The sequence below is a fragment of the Lacerta agilis genome, chromosome 16 (assembly GCF_009819535.1).
Source record: "Lacerta agilis isolate rLacAgi1 chromosome 16, rLacAgi1.pri, whole genome shotgun sequence".
NCBI lineage: Eukaryota > Metazoa > Chordata > Lepidosauria > Squamata > Lacertidae > Lacerta > Lacerta agilis.
Window position 1 is genome coordinate 23,290,144 of NC_046327.1, and position 18,624 is coordinate 23,308,767.

At 42.1% G+C, this 18,624-nt stretch overlaps 1 protein-coding gene across 3 annotated transcripts in view; it reads right to left on the bottom strand.

Annotated features, from left to right (window-relative positions):
* Window positions 1-4,954: 4,954 nt before the first annotated feature.
* MELK (maternal embryonic leucine zipper kinase) overlaps window positions 4,955-18,624 on the bottom strand; it is a 31,035-nt gene continuing 17,365 nt past the window's right edge. For all 3 annotated transcript variants that reach the window (XM_033173263.1, XM_033173262.1, XM_033173264.1), the window contains exons 10-18: window positions 17,487-17,585; window positions 15,706-15,792; window positions 13,019-13,150; window positions 11,805-11,936; window positions 10,326-10,539; window positions 8,904-9,000; window positions 8,270-8,438; window positions 6,868-6,971; window positions 4,955-5,287 (exon numbers count right to left, since the gene is read on the bottom strand). In XM_033173263.1, the coding sequence (XP_033029154.1) occupies window positions 5,110-5,287; window positions 6,868-6,971; window positions 8,270-8,438; window positions 8,904-9,000; window positions 10,326-10,539; window positions 11,805-11,936; window positions 13,019-13,150; window positions 15,706-15,792; window positions 17,487-17,585 (1,212 nt within the window). In that variant the 3' untranslated portion in view covers window positions 4,955-5,109. The remainder of the gene's footprint in view (window positions 5,288-6,867; window positions 6,972-8,269; window positions 8,439-8,903; window positions 9,001-10,325; window positions 10,540-11,804; window positions 11,937-13,018; window positions 13,151-15,705; window positions 15,793-17,486; window positions 17,586-18,624) is intronic.

Sequence of the window (18,624 nt, forward strand, 5' to 3'; positions counted from 1 at the left end):
GTAATGACTATATACCACCAGAGCTTCCCTATTTTAATAACAGCCATTAAAGGTAAAGGTAAAGGTACCCCTGACCGTTAGGTCCAGCCACGGACGATTCTGGGGTTGCGGTGCTCATCTCGCTCTATAGGCCGAGGGAGCCGGCGTTTGTCCGCAGACAGCTTCCAGGTCATGTGGCCATCATGACTAAGCCGCTTCTGGTGAACCAGAGCAGCGCATGGAAACACCGTTTACCTTCCCGCCGGAGTGGAACCTATTTATCTACTTGCACTTTGACATGCTTTCGAACTGCTAGGTGGGCAGAAGCAGGGACCGAACAACAGGAGCTCACCCCGCCGCAGGGATTCAAACTGCTGCCATATTTACGAGGTCTTATTTGTATGTTTTGATAAGATCACCTTTTAATACATAATACTAAGCCATGGTTTGTTCAAAAAAACCTGTGTGTTAACCACTAATTGCCCCACAGATGCTCGTTTCTCCAAAGTTTGGTTTGTTTTCCAGCTGGTCTTGCCTTCTGAGTTTTTATTTTGGTGTCAGATGGAAAGGGTATGCCAAACCGCAAACCAAACAAAGGTTTATAAGTCAGCAACAAACTATGGTTTCAGACGGATTTGTTGTCTGTGAACGAACCAGTTATATGTAAACATAGCCCAGCAGCTCAACACTAAACCATAGTTTAGTGTTACACGTGAACCAGCTTAGTAGAGGGCCAGAAAAGCATGTTATGACTGATGCCAAAAGGACCTACCAGCTAAGGCAAAGGTGTTATTTAAAAAGAATTAGATGCCCTCTCTTGAGTTTAGTCACCCTCTAGCAACAGCAGCCAATGTGGCAATTCCTTATAGTTGTACTTATTTCTAGAAGTCAGATACAAAACCAGTTCTCTAAAAACCCTTGTTTTATTTCTTTATATATGTCCAGCAATGGCTAATTTTTTTAAGCCTAGGATAATTCAATTTCCCAAAAGTTAGCAGATAAAACAATATTTGGTGTTTTTTGTAAGAGCAACTTTGTAAGTTTTTTTCAAAAATACATTTCTAAGATGGTTTATTATCATTCAGCTTTTTAAAAAATTGATGTGGAATGAAACAGACTCCTGACCTTGCTCCTTGAGTTAAATGTGATGACTTTCCTTTAATTAAAGGATATGGCACAATCTATTTTCATGTTTTGTTTATTATATTATGGTGTTTAAGTGTTTGCCTCCTTAATTCCTGCTCCAGTATAGTTATTTATATGACTTAGACCAGCTTTACTGCATTCCCTGGGGTAGATTGTTTACTACGTGGAAGTAAATCCCATTGAACTTGGCAACACTTATGTCTGAGTAAACAGGTATTTTTTAGTTTTACTAGACTATAGTTACAGTTTTAATTTAAATTGAAATGGCTGTGTAATAGCTAGACAAATCATTCAGAAATCCCTAGAGCTCTTAATTGTAATTCTCTACTGTCTTGATGCATAAATTTTCTTTCCAAGTGCTCATTTTGATAAAAAGAAAATTGCTCACATATTCTTAAAACATCTGACCATTCTTTAAAATTTTTTTCAACAGTTCAGAATTAAAGTTTACCTTTAAATATAAATGTTGGAAATAGCAGCTTGTAATAATTGAGGGTTGGTGGTGTAGAATGGATGCACTGGGTGTGAGACAATGGTGTTTGATATTTATTTATTTATAAGATATAAAAGAAAATAGGAAAAATGCTTTCAGTGTTTGCTGTAGAACTGTTACTGGTAAGAACTAGTCATCTCTTTCCATTTCAATGGATGTCGCTGCTCTTAAAATAAACTGTCAGCAAAAATCACCCGATGTAGACTGCAGCACTTTAGGCTGCAGGTGGTGGAAATTATATGTTTGAATCGGCTACATATAAAAATCTCCTCACACTTAATTAACTAGCAGGTCAGGGAGAGTGTTATAGCCTACCCTTTCTTTCCAACATGGGTATTTTTTTCATTCAGCAGAAAGTCTAATAGATAGAAAGCGTTAAGGTATAGTTAAGCTTCTTCTAGCACCAGCCGAAAAAGCTTTGGTCACAGAACAAGCAGTTACACACCTTTTGCTAGAGCTGGCTTCAGTTCTGCTACCTTTTAAAGGGATCAACAGGTTAAAGCTCTGGGCAGGAGCATCTACTGCCAAAAGTATTAATGGGAAAGGAAGCAAACCGCAGCCTTGTTATCTTTTTTGGGGTCCCTGCAATAAGGGCTGTTGGCTTTCAGACACACGATTTGAACATCCCATACGGCATCCTGACTTGTTTGTTTCAGAAAACAACGCACAGCCTTTTCATAAATTATACATGTCAGCTCAATAATTCCCTCAGGTTAATATATTGACTTAATTAGGTAAAACAAAAGGTGGATAATTAGACTAACACCCTCAGCTTCCCCTTGATTTTGGGAAAGAAATCTGTTTCGCAGTAGTTTTATTTATACTCCAAATGTTAGTTTTTAAAAATATAGTCTCTTCTGATGGTTAACATGAGCCTTCTCTCCCCCCCCCCCCACCAGCCTCTCAAAATGTCACTTTGCTTTGTTTGGCAGAAACTTTTAGAAGTCTAAGGGGCAGTTTACGAAACTTTAACATGACACATTTAAAGTGGTACCTCGGTTTTCAAAAGTAATCCATTCCGGAAGACCGTTCGAGTTCCGAAATGTTTGAAAACTCTGCACGGAAGCCTCAATACAAAAAACTCAATACGGGAGCCGCGTGGCATGTTCGACTTCTGAGGCAAGTTCGAAAACCAAAGCATTTACTTCCAGGTTTACAGTGTTCAAAAAACGAAATGTTCGTCAACGGAGATGTTCAAAGACTGAGGTACCACTGTACCTCAAAACGGCTGTTAGCAGCTCCCAGCAGGAACAGGCAAGCCAACTGCAGAAAGGAATGTTGTACTTCCATTCCTCCTTCTCCCCTTTGAACAAGACTGTGAAGGGAAGAAAATTTGGTACCAGTGTCCTGTCAGCAGACTTCTGCTTCCATGAACTCTGAATCCAACCTCACAACAATAAACTGTCAAAAGTAAAGGTACCCCTGATTGTTAGGTCGTCGCAGACGACTCTGGGATTGCGGCGCTCATCTCGCTTCACTGGCCGTGGGAGCCGGCGTATAGCCATGTGGCCAGCATGACTAAGCCGCTTCTGGCGAACCAGAGCAGTACACGGAAATGCCTTTCCACCGGAGCGGTACCTATTTGTCTACTTGCACTTTGTGCTTTTGAACTGCTAGGTTGGCAGGAGGAGGGACTGAGCAACGGGAGCTCACCCTGTTGCGGGGATTCGAACCGCTGACCTTCTGATCAGCAAGCCCTAGGCTCTGTGGTTTAACCCACAGCGCCACCCGCGTCCCATCAAAAGTAAAGCATGCTTTTAAAACATTGTACTGCTCAAAAGGGTTAAGAGAGGAAGGCCTTCTCCCTTTGGGAGAAACACACACACCCCTGATCAAATTAACCTCCCGGAGGAAGAAATTCCACAGCTAGAGAACCAGAACAGGGAAAAGCCCAGGAAGTCGCCAATCCAGCTTCTGAAGATGACAGCCCAATGAATGGGACTGCTCTCTCTCCCCCCCCCACTCTAAGAAAAAGAGTACATTCAAACAGAAGCAGATGTACAAAAGAAGCATCTTGATCACCTTCTCGATTATCCTTTTGTTGCAGTAATTCGTTCTCTACCAGGAATATTAGGCACAAGAAATCGGCACCATAACGGAAAAAGAGGAACCTATTTCACACATCAGAGCGTGTAAGATAACTTGAATCAATTATCCCCTGCTTGTTTTTAGTTTAAAAGAGGAAGAACAGAATATACTGTTTCCTAACACCATCAGGGGTTCAGAGAGGTTGCCTTCATTTGTTTCAGTTAAACTGAACAGTTTTGTGATGATCAGGTCCATCACATTGGGAATACCACAATTCTTCACAGTGCAAGATCGTGTGTGGCTAAGTGGGGGGGGGGGGAGAGAACCCTAATTGTGTAAATTATACAGACAAAAACAGCAACAAAAAAAATCAATCTATACGATTGCAAGCTAACAGTATATTGATGCAAGATTCAACCAAGTTTTTCTGCATCGGTCCAAGAAATTGAATCCAGGATCCTGCTTCCAAAAGTGGCTAGGCAGAAGTGTGCAAAGGGCTTACAATTAAATGAATGCAGTAACCCTCTCCAGCTGCTTTGCCCAAATATCCTATAATCCAGAGGTAGCTACACTGTGGACCTCCAGATGTTGTTGAATACAACTCCCATCAGGCTCAGTCAACATAGTCAATGGCCAGGGATGATGGGAGATGTGATTCAGTATCTTGAGGGCCACAGACCAATCCCCCTTGCAAAGCCTCAGAATATGGGGGTCTGTTTAGCTACCATAGCCATTGATAGACCAGTTCTCCATGCCTTTATCTAATTCTATTATTGAAGTTAGCAAAGGCCATAGAAAAGCTTCTTTGCCTAGCCTAATGGAGGAGTGTATTGTATCTTACTTGATCATAGGAAACTGCTCCATCTAAACAGCATTTCCTGCCCAAGGCTCCTCCATGAACCAGGTGATATTGCTTTAAGACTATGAGAAAGACATTCTGAAATGCAGGGAAGAGGGCAACTCGGCTGTAGTGCTCATTGTATAGCAACAAGGTTCATGAATAAATGACAGTAATGTTATAAATTTATTAGAGATGTTGAACACAAAGCAAATTGGAACTCTGAAACATAGCAGTGGCCCTGTTTAGCCATTTCAGTAAATGCAGCTTGAATTTCTAATTCATTTTCTGTTAAGTGATAAAACAGAATTGGAACACTTTACCTCTTTCCAAATGAGAGACAGCACGCTGGTCACAAAACTGTTTGAGAAGTTTGCATTTGCCAAGTCACAGTTCAATGTTCACAATCATTCGAAGAAACAATTAATGTACAAAAAGCACATTAAAGAAAAAGAAACAAAGGCAGATAATGACATGGGAGGTCAATGTTTATTCACAAAGGAGGTCCTATTTAAAAACAAAAAAATACTAGTCCTTGGGTTAGATTAGGCAAGCTTACTAACAACTAAAACGAACATGGCTTAGGTTGGTTAAAACTGTCCATGTTCTCACAGTGAACCAAGAGTTATAGCTTGCAGCTACATAGGATATCTTCCACTAGTCTTTTGTAGACCCATGCGTCTCCTTTTAGCCGCTGCCTCCGAATGCCCACTCCTTCAGGTTTACTTAGCTGGCAAACTTCCAGCTCAAACTGCATTGTCACTTTGCCAAAGTCTGACTGGGTCTGGCACTTCAGTTTATAGCTGTGTAAGACAAAGGAAAGGGGGAATTAGTTCAGGTACTTACAAGTCAGGGATTGCAGGGGAAATAATTCTAGTGACAAGAGCCAACTTTTCTGCACACGATATACTGGGCAGCCAGTACATTCAGTCGGTAGAATAAAGCGGGAAAGGTTTTTTCTAAGATGTGGAGATTAGAGCTTGGCAATATTACAAGTAATTGCTGGAAACCGGTCTGATGGTCAAACCGCGTTACCAGTTTCAGACTTTTTGAGCAGGTGATAGTTAAACTGTGGCTCCCCGGCCACCACCAGCACAGCCCTCTTCATTCTAGTATGCCTGCACTGTGCTGGCAGCAGCCAAGAAGCCGCAATGTATCGCCAGCTAAAATTGCCTTGATCAGCTGAGAAGCGGGCAGTTTAAGGAAGCCTGCTTCTCATCTGATCAAGCCCCCCCCCCCCCAGCTCCCGTGAGCAGGAGGGCAGGATGGTGGTGTCACAGCTTGTTTTAACTGCTCTGCTGAGGGGCGGGCAGGTGCGCAGCTAACTGCACCTCAGCGGAACAATTTAAAGAAGCCCCCCCCCCCTCTGGGGACTTGATCAGCTGAGGGGTGGGTGGGAGGCTGCCCAGCCCTCAGTTGATCAAACCCCCATTTAGCTCCTGCTTGCGGGAGCCAGAGTGGTATGGGGGCTTGCAACTTCAGACATCGTGATATATCAGTACATCGCAATATTTAGATGCTGATATATCACAATGTTGAAAAGCAGATATTGCCCAGCCCTAGTGGAGATACAGGTAGGGAGCTCTATGTACAGAATGCATCCACCCACCCTTTGAAAAGAAACTGTCCCTGAATTTCTAGCTCTTTGTGCAGGAAAGCCACCCCCCCACAAGGGGGCACTAACATGCCACCCGCCTGAAGGGGTTCTGTGGGGCAGGGGGATAGCATTTTGACTTAGTTCTGCTGATTCTGTCGTCTGACCTGATGCTCAGTGTTTTATCAGGCAGCTCATAAGACAATCCAGAAGAGGAAGGTATTGATTTACAAGATACGACATTGATTGTGGCCCTTTGAGTGTGACACTTCTCCACTTGAGGTTATTAAAGGCTGCTTACATTCATTTGATCAGTAACTGACTCAGTTAATGATCAATCAAGATGGGGACCAGGCCTTTAAAAAAGAAAGAAAAATAGTGCTACGAGACAAAGGCATACATATTTTAAAAATTGACTGTGATGTGTCCTTTAGAAAGATATCAAGAAAATGTTCTTTCTGCCAAGTGGTTGTTTGCACTCATTAAATTGCAACTTGGTTTGGGGAGAAATAAACCATGAGTGCAGGTCTGGGTGACAAGCCAAACCATGGCTCGCTTCACAGCAGCAGAAGCAGGAAAGAGCTAAGTACATGTAATTTCAGCAGGGTGCCAACTAACTGCTCGTTCACATTGAAGCATAGTTAAAATAAAACTATGGTTTAGTGCAACATGCAAACCAGGCCACAATTCTAATGTAGAATGAGCAAGATAGCAGCTTGTTAGAGGACAGAGGAGAAATTATCTGATAAAGATACCAGACTGAAATAAGGAAGGAATATTTACGCTTACCCCTTCTGTACAAATTCAACTTGTTTTTTGGGAAGGATTGCAATGATTTCCTTCAACAGCTCATCTGGATTTAATAAGTTTGTTGTGGTCACATTGTAATGAGCCTAGAGAACAAACACATTTGGTGTACGTTTAGGACACATTTTCTGCATTTCACGTTCAAACACCAGCTACATTATTTCAGAAAGAAATGGGAAGGAGAGGATGAGAAAGATGTTATGAGTCTTAACGGTCCATAGCTTTGACTTAATGGCAGAGCATCTGCTTTGTACACAGAAGATCCGAGATACAATCCATGTCCAGGTAGGGCTGGGAGAGATCACCATCTGAAATACTGGAGAGTTGCTGCCAGTCAAAGCAGCCTATACTGAGCTGCATAGATGGACCAATGGTCTGGCTTGGTATAAGGCCATTTCCTCTGCTTCAAAATGTTGTTCTTTGCTACATTAAGTGCCATTCAAAGTACTGGAAGAACCATTCTTCCCAGCATGTTTAGTAGGCTTTAACTAGGCATAAGGCCTTAAGGTTCTCTTTTGTTTAAATTCAATGTTTCATGCCAGACTTTTATGCACAAAAGTCCATAGACGTTTGACATTCCCAACACCTGCAAGGAAGCCCTACCCAAATGATTTCTATGAACCTCAGGCCTCACTTTACTGAAATAAAGTTTCTTACTGTTCTAACCATAATCATATTTGCTGCCGTTTGCACCTTGAACTTTAAAAGTGAAAGAACCCAGAAGTTTTAATCCATGGCATGAAATCCCCTGCAAGCACCACAGAACTGGCACCCACTTGCCTACCACTTGTTAAGCATGACATTTGGGCCTTTGTCAGCTTTTTGTGTGGCGCGGATCAGACAGGCTACATGGCAAGAGCCATTTAGTAAAACAAGGGTATTCAGCTGTAGCTGAATCTCTGCAACCAAATTCCAAAAGTTGATAGTTGCTAAAGCTGACAATCATTTGGACTTAAATCTGCAAGTAACCTTCCAAATTTAGCCTTTTCAGCAACGAGAAAGCTTACTGGACTGTGAATTTAAGTGTAGCACAAAAACAAAGTTTTTCGTTAGTGCAGGGGGCACACTTGAAAAGCTTGGAAGACAAGGCAACTCAGTCCAGGATGTCATGTGCAGATGGCGTTTAAGCATTACACAGTGGCTGCTCCAAGTATGCACACTGCAGAGTTGGATACCACTAGTTTTTTTTTCAGTTAGCTATTCCAGGATGAGAAACCACTTTATTAGACTTTAAAAAACAACAGCAACAATGTCTCCAGTACAGTGAGGGCTTGCTGCTTGGGGAATCATAACCATAGACCTGCATAGCCCAAACAGGCATGTATGCTTACTGATACATCACTGATAAAAGAAATCCCAGGTACTGGTAATTCAGCAAACTTACCTTTAATTTCCTTGGACCATCTTTGGTTGAGCCTCTCTTTTTGTTTGGTGTAAGCATTGTAATAACTTTATCCAAGCCTCTTTCAAGGCTCCCAAACACCTTGGTTCCTTTTCTCTTTTGACCACTTTCAAAATGAGCTTGGTTCAAGTCCACTTCCACTGAGCGACACCTGTCATGTTCAGAGAGAGCAAGTGCACAGTTGTTTTCAGTGGCTGGGAATTGACAGTTTTTAGATACATCAGTAAAAAGGTCTTTCAACTTCTGCTCTTTTGTGGGGGCGGAGGGAAGGAAGAGGAGAGAAAGGGGAAACTGACAAAACACATGGCTAAAAGGACCTGCTGCACAACAGTAATTTGGGATTTTGAGAGCGAGTTGTATATATGCTCCAATTCTCTGGGGGCACAAGAGTGAATTTTAATTATGGAAAACAGGAATGCATCCAAGACTACTGAAGTGTGTAATGTAAGATTTTTTTCTGCAGCTTTTTAATATTTGTTGGTAAATGTAGGAACGGATTTAAATAGGTTATAACAGAGCAAACAGATGCCATTGCAAAAAGCTTTCCACCATCAATACAAGGATTAAGATTGTACAATAGACTACCTGAATATGCTCAAGTTAACCGGACATTTACCTTCTCTCAGGGCTAATGACTCCGGCTTCTAATTCACCTGGTTTTGTAGAAGATGGTAGCTTAACTGGGGTCTCACTGGTGGCTGCTTGACTTCTCTCTGCAAGAAGCACAACCCAGTTTTGAGTCTATTTAGAAAGATGCATTATCAGCCCTTCTTAGTCCCATGCTTAATCCCATATTTTCATAGTTTGGTAGAAAAGCATAGCCATTCTTGAGTATCTCCCCCGCTCCCCCGCAAAATCAATTTGTAAATGCAAGGCTCCTCCCCTAACCAAACAGCCTGGAAAGGACCAAGCATCCTCAGTGGGCCCCCTAGAAGGAAATACCCCACTCCCCCCAAAAAAGAAATATTGAATGGGATATAAGCCACAGATCAGAGCAGAGGGTGGATTTTAGAAGAGATTTGAAGGAAGAGATTCTAAACAGAAACAAGAAGCTGAATTGATGGTAGTGGAGTTGGGCCTGGGGAGCATGCAGTTTCAACTGGCCAATACAAAAAGATGTGATAGAAAGTCAGAAGTGTTTGGCTTCAGGGGTCAGCAAACTTACTGCGCCTTGGGCTGGTGTCTCCACTGCCGATTGCGCGGCGGGCCGGAAGGTGGGGGAGTGCGCGCCCATACACGTGCTCACACGCTATTTCCGGCACACTTCCAGGTCGGAGGAGCACCGGAAATAGTTTGTGTGCATGTGCACGGGCCTCCTCCGACCTGGATGTACACCGGAAATAACGCTTGCGCATGCGCAAAAGCTATTTCTGGTGCTCTCCGACCCAGAAGTGGGCAGCCGCACCGTGCCGGTAAGAGCGGGTGGTGGGGGTCGCCATGGGCCGGATAAATGAGTCCCTCGGGCCTTAGTTTGGAGACCTCTGGGCTAACTGCACAGTAGTTTTCAACAGCCTAATAATTATGAATACAGTGAAATACTTTTTAAAAAAGTGGTTGTGGAAATACCGTGAGCAAACTGTTACAGGTTTATTAAAATACGTAGGTACTATCCTACCCACCCACCCACTTCTGCACAGTAGGCCTCGTTAAAAAGTACCGTCATTAAGATAATTGATTAATTAGGGCTTCCTGCTCATGCCCCCTTGAAATACCCCTCCCAGGAAGGATAGGTACAGAAGTGCTATTTTGTTATTTGGCCTAGAGGCAAGATAACCTACAGCAACAACTGGACACAGGACAAGTGCTCCAATACACCATGAAGCAGGAAGTCTCGAACACAACAATTCCACACACCCCAGTGTCAGATGTTAACCTGTAGTTACTGCCTCGAGCCCCACCCTCCAATCTAGTATTTGTTTCATGTAAACTGCTTGGAGTTTTGGAAATTAAGTGGTAAATCCTGTCCAATAAAAATAAATCGTATTTGTTAACAGTTTTCTGTTTCCAACAGCAACCCCTTCTCATTTCCAAGCCATACCTTCAGGTAGAAATGCACGATTTGGCGTTGTAAGCACTCTCTTCTCATTCATGACCCAAGTTGGTGTCTTTGGAGGAGGAAGAACAAATGGCTCTGGCTTTGCTGTAGAACAAGCACCAGAGTTTTCTTTGTTGGCATGCTTCTTTGAGGCTCTTCTCCTTGGCACAGGAAGCAGAGGCGGTGTGAACTCTCCACCATCCAGGAACAACTGAGGCTTTTCAAAAGATAATATTTTGAGGAAGGGAACCTATTTTTCCCATCCCAGACAAGTCACACGTGCAGATCAGTACACTATTCACAGCAGGCCACGACCCAAGCCATCACAGGTATGTTGGCAACTTATTGTCTTCATTAGACACAGCTTGGCCTAACAAGGCAGGATTAGCTGTACCTGCTGCATGTTAAAGGATACAATTTCTCCCATCCCTTACATCACACCATTTGACTTTACAAAGAGGCACACATGTGTTCTCTCACTGACTTTTTGCAAGAAGAGACAGAAATGTTCAACTATTGCTACAAGGGGTGTATCTGATCACACCTTGTAATTGATTAGTGGAGAATGAGCAGGATCGTTGCCCATATTTTCCATCAATCCATCACTATCCCAGACCTTTGCCAATGCCAAAGTTGTTCACAGCCAATTCAAGCACTGGTTAAGGTTTTTATTTGACTCATCTTGTCGCTATTTGCACTCCTGCCATAAGAGCCCCGTAACGCATCACTCAAGTTCTGTAACTTCCAGTTGCATCATGTTTATGTTAGCCTAACAATGCCCAGTCCCACTTACTCTGCACTGGAACCATCCCATTCTTCTTTGGGAAAGCTCAAAGGTTTGGTCTCCACCTAGACACTGACTAGGCCACACCTGCTTAAGTTCAAGAATGCTAAGGCATCAGATGCTCCCCAACAAACTATGGAAGCTGCCTTATACAGAGTCAGTCCATTAAGCCATCTAGCTCAGTATGGTATACACCAGAGACAGGGCCAACATTGTGCTCTCCAGATGTTGCAGGCTACACCGCCCTTCATCTCCAAGCACTGGCTGTAGTGATTCAGGCTGATGGGACATATCCACAACATCTGGAGGGTGCTACATTGGCTACCCCTAGCCTAGACTCACTGGCAGCAAGTCTCTAGGGTTTCAGGCAGGACTCTTTCTCAGCTCCACCTGGAGATGCCAGCAATTGCATTTGGGACTCTGTAGACACAGCATATGCTCTACTATTGAACTATCTCCTTCCTTATTGGAACCAGATACCACCAGTCTGTTCCACCCATGCTAAATATGCTTTTTCTTCTCTCATGGTCTACAGAAGTAGGACATACCTAACTGATAGCAATGCCCACCTCTCACAGAATCTCGGACACAAGCTGTTTTAGGTAAACCACAACCTCTAAGCCAATACCAACGTTTTAAACATCAGAGGCAAGCATAATTTTAAAAAATCTATAATTTAGTTAATAAGTACAAGATACCTGCTTTGTTTTGGGTGTATTGCAAACAGGCTGAGATTCCTCACAACAGGCTAGGAATTCCATGGATCCAAACCCACATGCTATTTCATTTCCATCTAGATTCCCATCATAAGACAGGGCCTTTTTGAAAACCTGTTCAAAGAGGTATAGTTCATTTCATTAAATAACTGCACTTTCAGAACCCTTCTCAGTTCATTTTAAATGTCTCAAAGACATTACAAAAATAATAACCCAGGCTTTTGGGTACGCACGCTTATTTGTTTCAGTGAGGTTAAAGGAAAAGCTTAGTGAACGACGAGCATGCCATGATGAATTGAGTGGTTCAACTTGATTAACAAGTTCCCATGGTTCAACGTTAAGCTGTCTTCCTACCACTTGGTCATTCTGGAGAGAGGGATGACTCCTCCCCTTGGAGAGGAGGCAAAAGGCTTCAGAGGACCTTGTCTGATCTTCTGACAAGGCATCATCCATATTAGGAATGTCCTTCAGCAGCATTTGGCAAATCATAACATTCAAGCCTGCCTTGGTCCCACTGTAATGAAGGCTTGGGCAATACAGCCTGCTTCAAAGAGGAAACTGCACTTTGCGTTTGGAGGGTTCTGTGGCTAAAACCCATTTTATTCTTGATACTTCTGTCACACCCTTCCTTTCAAAAGGTCATAACCACTCAGATACCACTGCCAAGCAATCTCCCATCCATACAGGCAGAGATTTGCTTAGATTTAAACATAGGTATTCCTGGGCCTTTAGTCACTTCTCTGGGTTCCAGCTCTAGAGAAGTGCTGTGAGCTATCTCCAATGTAACAGTGACCCAACTGACCTCAACTGGAAGTTAGTGTTGTCAGCCCCATGCTGTGGAACACCCTTTTAGGAGAGATTCATCAAGCACCCCCACTTTTGACTTTCATCTATTGAAGACACTTCATTCTAAACTTTTGTTTTGACTACCTGGTCACTTTAATAATTATTTGTATTGTTTTTAATTTTGTTTTATGTTTTAATATTGCATACCCTCCTGGTATGTTATGATATGGTTTGTAAAAATATTTTCATAAATAAATAGTTCACTCTCTAGCTGAAACTTCATTATACTACTTGCTGCCAAGTCAAAACACCCAGCAAAGGCTTGTTTAGCTGCACCATTCATTGGGGGGGGGGGATGAAAACCCAGTAAGCTTTAGGAGCAAGACAGTGACAAAATAGGCATCACACACCTTCTGTTCTCTGGATGGAGTGATGCTAGCACCTTCTGTCGTTACATTTGGAATCCTTAGACGAACAGGTTTACCATGTGCTTTCTTTGATTGAAGCAAAAGGTACGTTGCAGTCACATGATCATATTTCCACTAAGAATACAAATAGATCTGGGTTACTTTCTCAGCCATCTTCTTGAAAATGAGGGGACAGTGGAGGGTGGACACACCTAAAACCACTGCCACATTCCAGAAAAGCTTAAATTGCATATAGTCTAAGTATTATTTACACCACCTTTTAAAAAAACACATTACTGTAACTTCATTGTGTTCAGCGCAGAATTTTTGTAAACTTTTCGTTCCACATATAGTCAATAGGTTTTTCCACAAGAGAACATAAAAGACATGTTGTCACTGGTACCATCATATCAAAAAGTTTATCTGAGCAGAACTCCAGGACAGATATTTTTAAAAAGGAAAATTGGAGAAAAGGCAAGGGAGTCCTATGCTAAGTGAAGGGAATCTTGCAGTGCCAGATGATGGAATAAGGAAGCAACTAGAAAGATTTCGGAACATAAATACTTTCCTCAAAAAGCACCAGAAAAGGCTGCTCAGCTAATGCCTTGTCCTTCCCCCACTTCAAAATCCCCCTCCTCTTTTTTTCTTGAAGTCAAAGTTCTGAATATATAGGCTAGTTCTAAAACAATTTTTGTCTTATTATAGAACCGAACATAATTATCTGAAAAATTAGGTTTATACATCTCTTGCTTTTGCCTTTTCAACAACTTTGGAAAAAACCCTTTAAAAAACCCTAGCCATGTTTATGCCCATCTGAAATAAGTTTAGCAATTTAGATTCAAAACTCCATTAATTCTGTCTCCCCCCCCCCACACACACATTATGATCACAGATTTCTGTGAAATTCACCTTCTGCTTCAAACCTCTACTGCATTAATTTTATAATTGTAGAACAGTCCGTACTTTCGAGTCAATGTGCCATGAAATATGCAAATTCTTACCATGAAATAAGCAGTTGATTGCCATGAAGATGCTGCCTGAGCAGCAACAATTTAGGTTTGCAAGTTCTTCTTAAGAGACGCAAAACACAAGAATTTCTACTTACAACTGGTGAAGTCTATTGACGAGGATATTTGCAAGAGACCAATTGCTTATGTCAGTGGCTTTGAACTGTGTTAAGGGAAATCCTGTGGTTCCCTCAGAAGCCTATTAGGTTTCTCAGCGGGATCAGTGATGAAAACAATTCCCTGAAGAGTCAGATTATTGCTCACCAACATATATTTCAAGCAATGTAGATGTTGGAAATTGCTGGAGTATGTTCTGAGAGATGCCAAAGAGCACACCCATCACCCTTTGTGAACCAACTGGCCTGGCCAGATTCCTGGCATGCTCTGCAATATGGATTTCATGGCTGATATGGAAAACATTCTTTTAATAGTAAATAACTTGAAGACAACCAACTTAAGCCAGTGGTTCAAAGATCAGATCTAATCAGATTAAATTCTAAAACAAAGATATAGTTTGGTGTATAGTACACAGAATGTGAATATCGGCAGTTTATCATTAATTTTTGTGTATGCTCCATTGCAGAAGCATATAAAAGGCACCTCTTCAGAAAGGTTTGCTGCTTCTGGGTAGCAGAACTGCAAATTTTTTGATCTGACCAGCAAAAAAGTACCAGCAAGAAACTTATTCCATGTATTTGTATGTTAGTGTCATAAGCAAAACTCAACAATGAGGTTAAAGATACACATTTTCCAAGCATCCCAATGCATCTAAATCTTGAATGAGTTCTCCAGATGGAAACATGAGATAAGGAATGTTACTTCTGTTCATAGCCAACATATCAAGTTATGTCCTTCTGTAGAGTTCCAGTTGTTTCCAGTTTTTATCTTCATGGAACTCTGTCGCTCCAAAGAAGCTTGTTCAGAAAAGTATGTGTCTGACAAATGATTCTGGTCATGTTTAAGGTATAAACTTGGGTTCCTGCAGCAAGTCTCTCATAGGCTGGAGCCTAATTTTGTGACAGGCTGAAACTAGGGGTTGATTCTGGCAAAGGTAGACAAAGGTAGAACAGGCTAGAGGCAGATGACATGTTCAGAAGATAGCCTTGAGTCAAAGGCAGGTTAGATATGAAGTTCCAGATGAGATGGGTGGTCTGTGCTATTAACACCCGCAGATGAATAACATTTTGGGGAACTTTGGTTATAACTGGAAGTAAAACAACAGAGAGAACTAACCAAATTACATGGCCTTAGCAGGCTGAAAAGCTGCAGTTCAAGCACATGCCACCATACAGGAGGCACTACAGCACAGCAGAGACCGGGCAAATAATTAGTATGGGAGCTGTCCTGGTGGCTTAAGGTGTAAGGTGCCTAGACTCAGCTGCTCATGTCTCCCAGCACTTTACTGTCTCAATATCCCCGCACAAGAACCAAGAGTAAAGTCTTGAAAAACCCTAACCCTCTCCCAGTCCTACACTGCAGTGGATGACTGGTAGCAGTAGGCCTATTCAGTAACAGTTCTAAATTTAGAGTTTGAGGCAGCTACAGTCACAGATGTATTAAGAGGGTTTAAACTATGTAGTTATAAAATAGAGATGTTAGTTTTGAGACACACTCTACAGGATTGAATATTAGATGTGTGAACAACTAAATCTCTCAGGAATTATTATTAAAGTCAAACATTACCTCTGAAATCATCTCTGCCATACTTTCTCTGCTACATTTGTGATACACCGAGAGTTCTGTTATGCAGTCTTCATCAAGATGCCCAAGCTGGGAGGGAAAAATATGTTTAAATATTGGTGTTAAAGCTGCCGATACGTCCACCCTCATTTTTTAAAGACCTGCACACTGTTGGCTCTTTTCCATCACACACTTTTCCATTGGATCATTACGTCTACTCTTAACTTTCAGATCTCCAGAACATTTTGCTTTTAAGTATACCTGCCCCCGTACTTATTTACACAATTTTGTTTGAAAAAATACCCAAGTGGTCTGTAATCCTTGATTGCAAAATACCCATGGGGAATCCAATGCATGGCATTATGTTGATATCTATTAACATTAGTCATCTGCACACTTTAGAGCTGGAGGTGGGGAGACGACCCTCCACTTAAAATGGGGAGAAAATATAAATATTTGGAACAGGGCAAGCATTTCTGAAGTCAAGAGTTCAATTTCCTATTAGTTTTTGCAGCCCTATTTTGTGTATTTTTCATAGTTCACAGCAGAATCGATATAGTGTCAGGTGTTTAGATGTCGAGAGCTAGTATGTCACAGATTGTTCTTACTAGCAGTTATTTCTGGATTGAAACCAATTCTGAATGATCTCCTATTGTGCCTGGTGCTACAGCATACTGTTATTTTGCAGTCCGAGAGAGAAGAATTGAAACAAAATATGTTTAAGTACATGTAGCCAAGCATAAATAAAGGTAGAATGTTCTAGTATAGAGAAACAGTGACACTCAATGGGCAGTGGCCGGTGTGAATAATTTCGTCGGGCTCATCGCCTATATGCACAGCATCCACTAGATTTCAAATGGACCTGCTGCTTATTTGGCTGCATAGAAAGGTCTCTACCCAACACCGTGGAGAGCCTCTGCTGGTCAGAACAAACAATGCCAGGCTAGATGGACTAAGTCAATCAGCTGCTTCCTATGTATGTATGTATCTATGTCTGAATCCAATGAACAGCTCTCCCCTATTGCAGGCCACTTTGCCAGGCTTTCGTTGGCTCAAGTCACATCTGCAAAGGAAGATCCATTTCACTCCTGGCTTAGAGTCAGGAATACAAAGGAAGAATTGCGAGAGCACTTATGCTTCTTCATTATTAGTTGTGGCTTGAAATTTCCTGCACCTGACATCAGGCACGGCATCAGAAGCAGAAGGTCGGTGTGGTTTGCGGCGAACAGACTGGTGGTTCTAGCTAGGCCTATGGGCCAGAAGGTCCCCACCACTGAGCTATATGATCATGTGTTCAATGCTGACTTAATGAGGAAAAATGCAACGGCAATTTAGTTATATAATATGTATGAAATAATAATATGTCCTATCTCTCTTATCACTGCTGTTGGACTCCAGTCAAATCAGATTGTTTTGATACATATATATGGCTCATTGTTAAGTGTGTTGCATATGCTCTTTAAAACTTCATAAGGGTAGGCATGTACAGAATAAAGGTGCAGCTTGCTCTTGAGCTCAGTCTAGAAACCCACAGGAGACTTGTATTAACCACTGGTGCAGACAGTACACACAAAGCTTAGCAGCTGGCTGCATCATGCAAGAACACTGATTTCTTTCACTATAAGAATTCTGAACTCTTTTAAACACACAGCGCTCTGTGAAAGGCCTAGAAGATTCAGTTTAGTGTTCCATTTAGGAGAGACACTTCACCTTGTTACCATTCCACATTAGCCTAGGTTCAGCTTTGTTATATTGCTCTTGTTCAGATGAATTCGTTTACTCACAGGGTATTTACTTTGCCACTGGACAGCAAATGAGTAGCCGTGCATGAGCCATGGGTGACTTAAGAGATGCTTAACCATAATCCGTTTCTTTGGGTCCACCTAGTGGGTAAGAGTAGAGGTGCATTTCAAGAAACAGTTACTTTAATCACAATAAATAACTGTACCATATATTTTAGCAATCCTCTGCTATAAGGATGGAGCTGTGCAGTTAAGCAAAAGGCTAAATATAGTTTTTCCAGGACATTTCTGAAGGGTTGTCCTGATAACTATCATATCATGAAGTTCTTGTTCCAGATAACAGGAACAAACCGTTCCATCAGCCCTGATTTCAGGGGTGTAATGTTCCATTCATTTGCTTTACTACTATTTAGAGAGTGTTAAGAAACTGCAAAATACTGTTAGTACCAATGTGATGTCTGGGTGAGGCACAAGGATCAGTAACTTGCATCCCTGCAATGGGCAAGAGAGTCTGGTCACATCCATCTTAATTTCCCACATTTGTTAAGCAGCATGGGATTTCTCCCCCTTTTTAAAGACAAGGTGGGGTAAAAGGAAGAACAATAGTTGCTTTTTACTAAAGCGACCCAAGCTGAAGCCTTCATGTATTTCCCTCCTCTCCATATAATAAAGGTGCAACGCTATAAGAAGTGATGAGACAAATTCATGGTGGATAGGGCTGCTGACAGCTATTAGCTATGACGGATGCAACCTCCAGAGGCAGCATGCCCCAAGGCCAGCAGCTTGCATATGCCCTAATGGTGGGCTTCTCAGAAGCATCTACCTGGCCACTGTGGAAAACGGGATGGACCTCTTTCAGGGCTCTGTGGACTTAAAACACCAACGTTCCTTAAATCACTGCTCCTATTAGAAGACCATTCCAGAGAAAAGATGACATTTACTAGAAGTAGGGCAGAAAGAGAATTTTCTTCCACAAGATGTGGAGATGGCCACCAACTTGGATGAATTAAATCTATGAAGGATAAGGCTATAGGTCACTGACAATGGCTATGTTCTCCCACCACGGCCAGACTCAGGAAGCCTCTGAATACCTGTCACTGGGAATCAGGGGTTGGAAGAGTGCTGTTGCACTCAAGTCCTGCTTGTGGACTTTCCATAGACATCTGGGTTGGTCACTGTA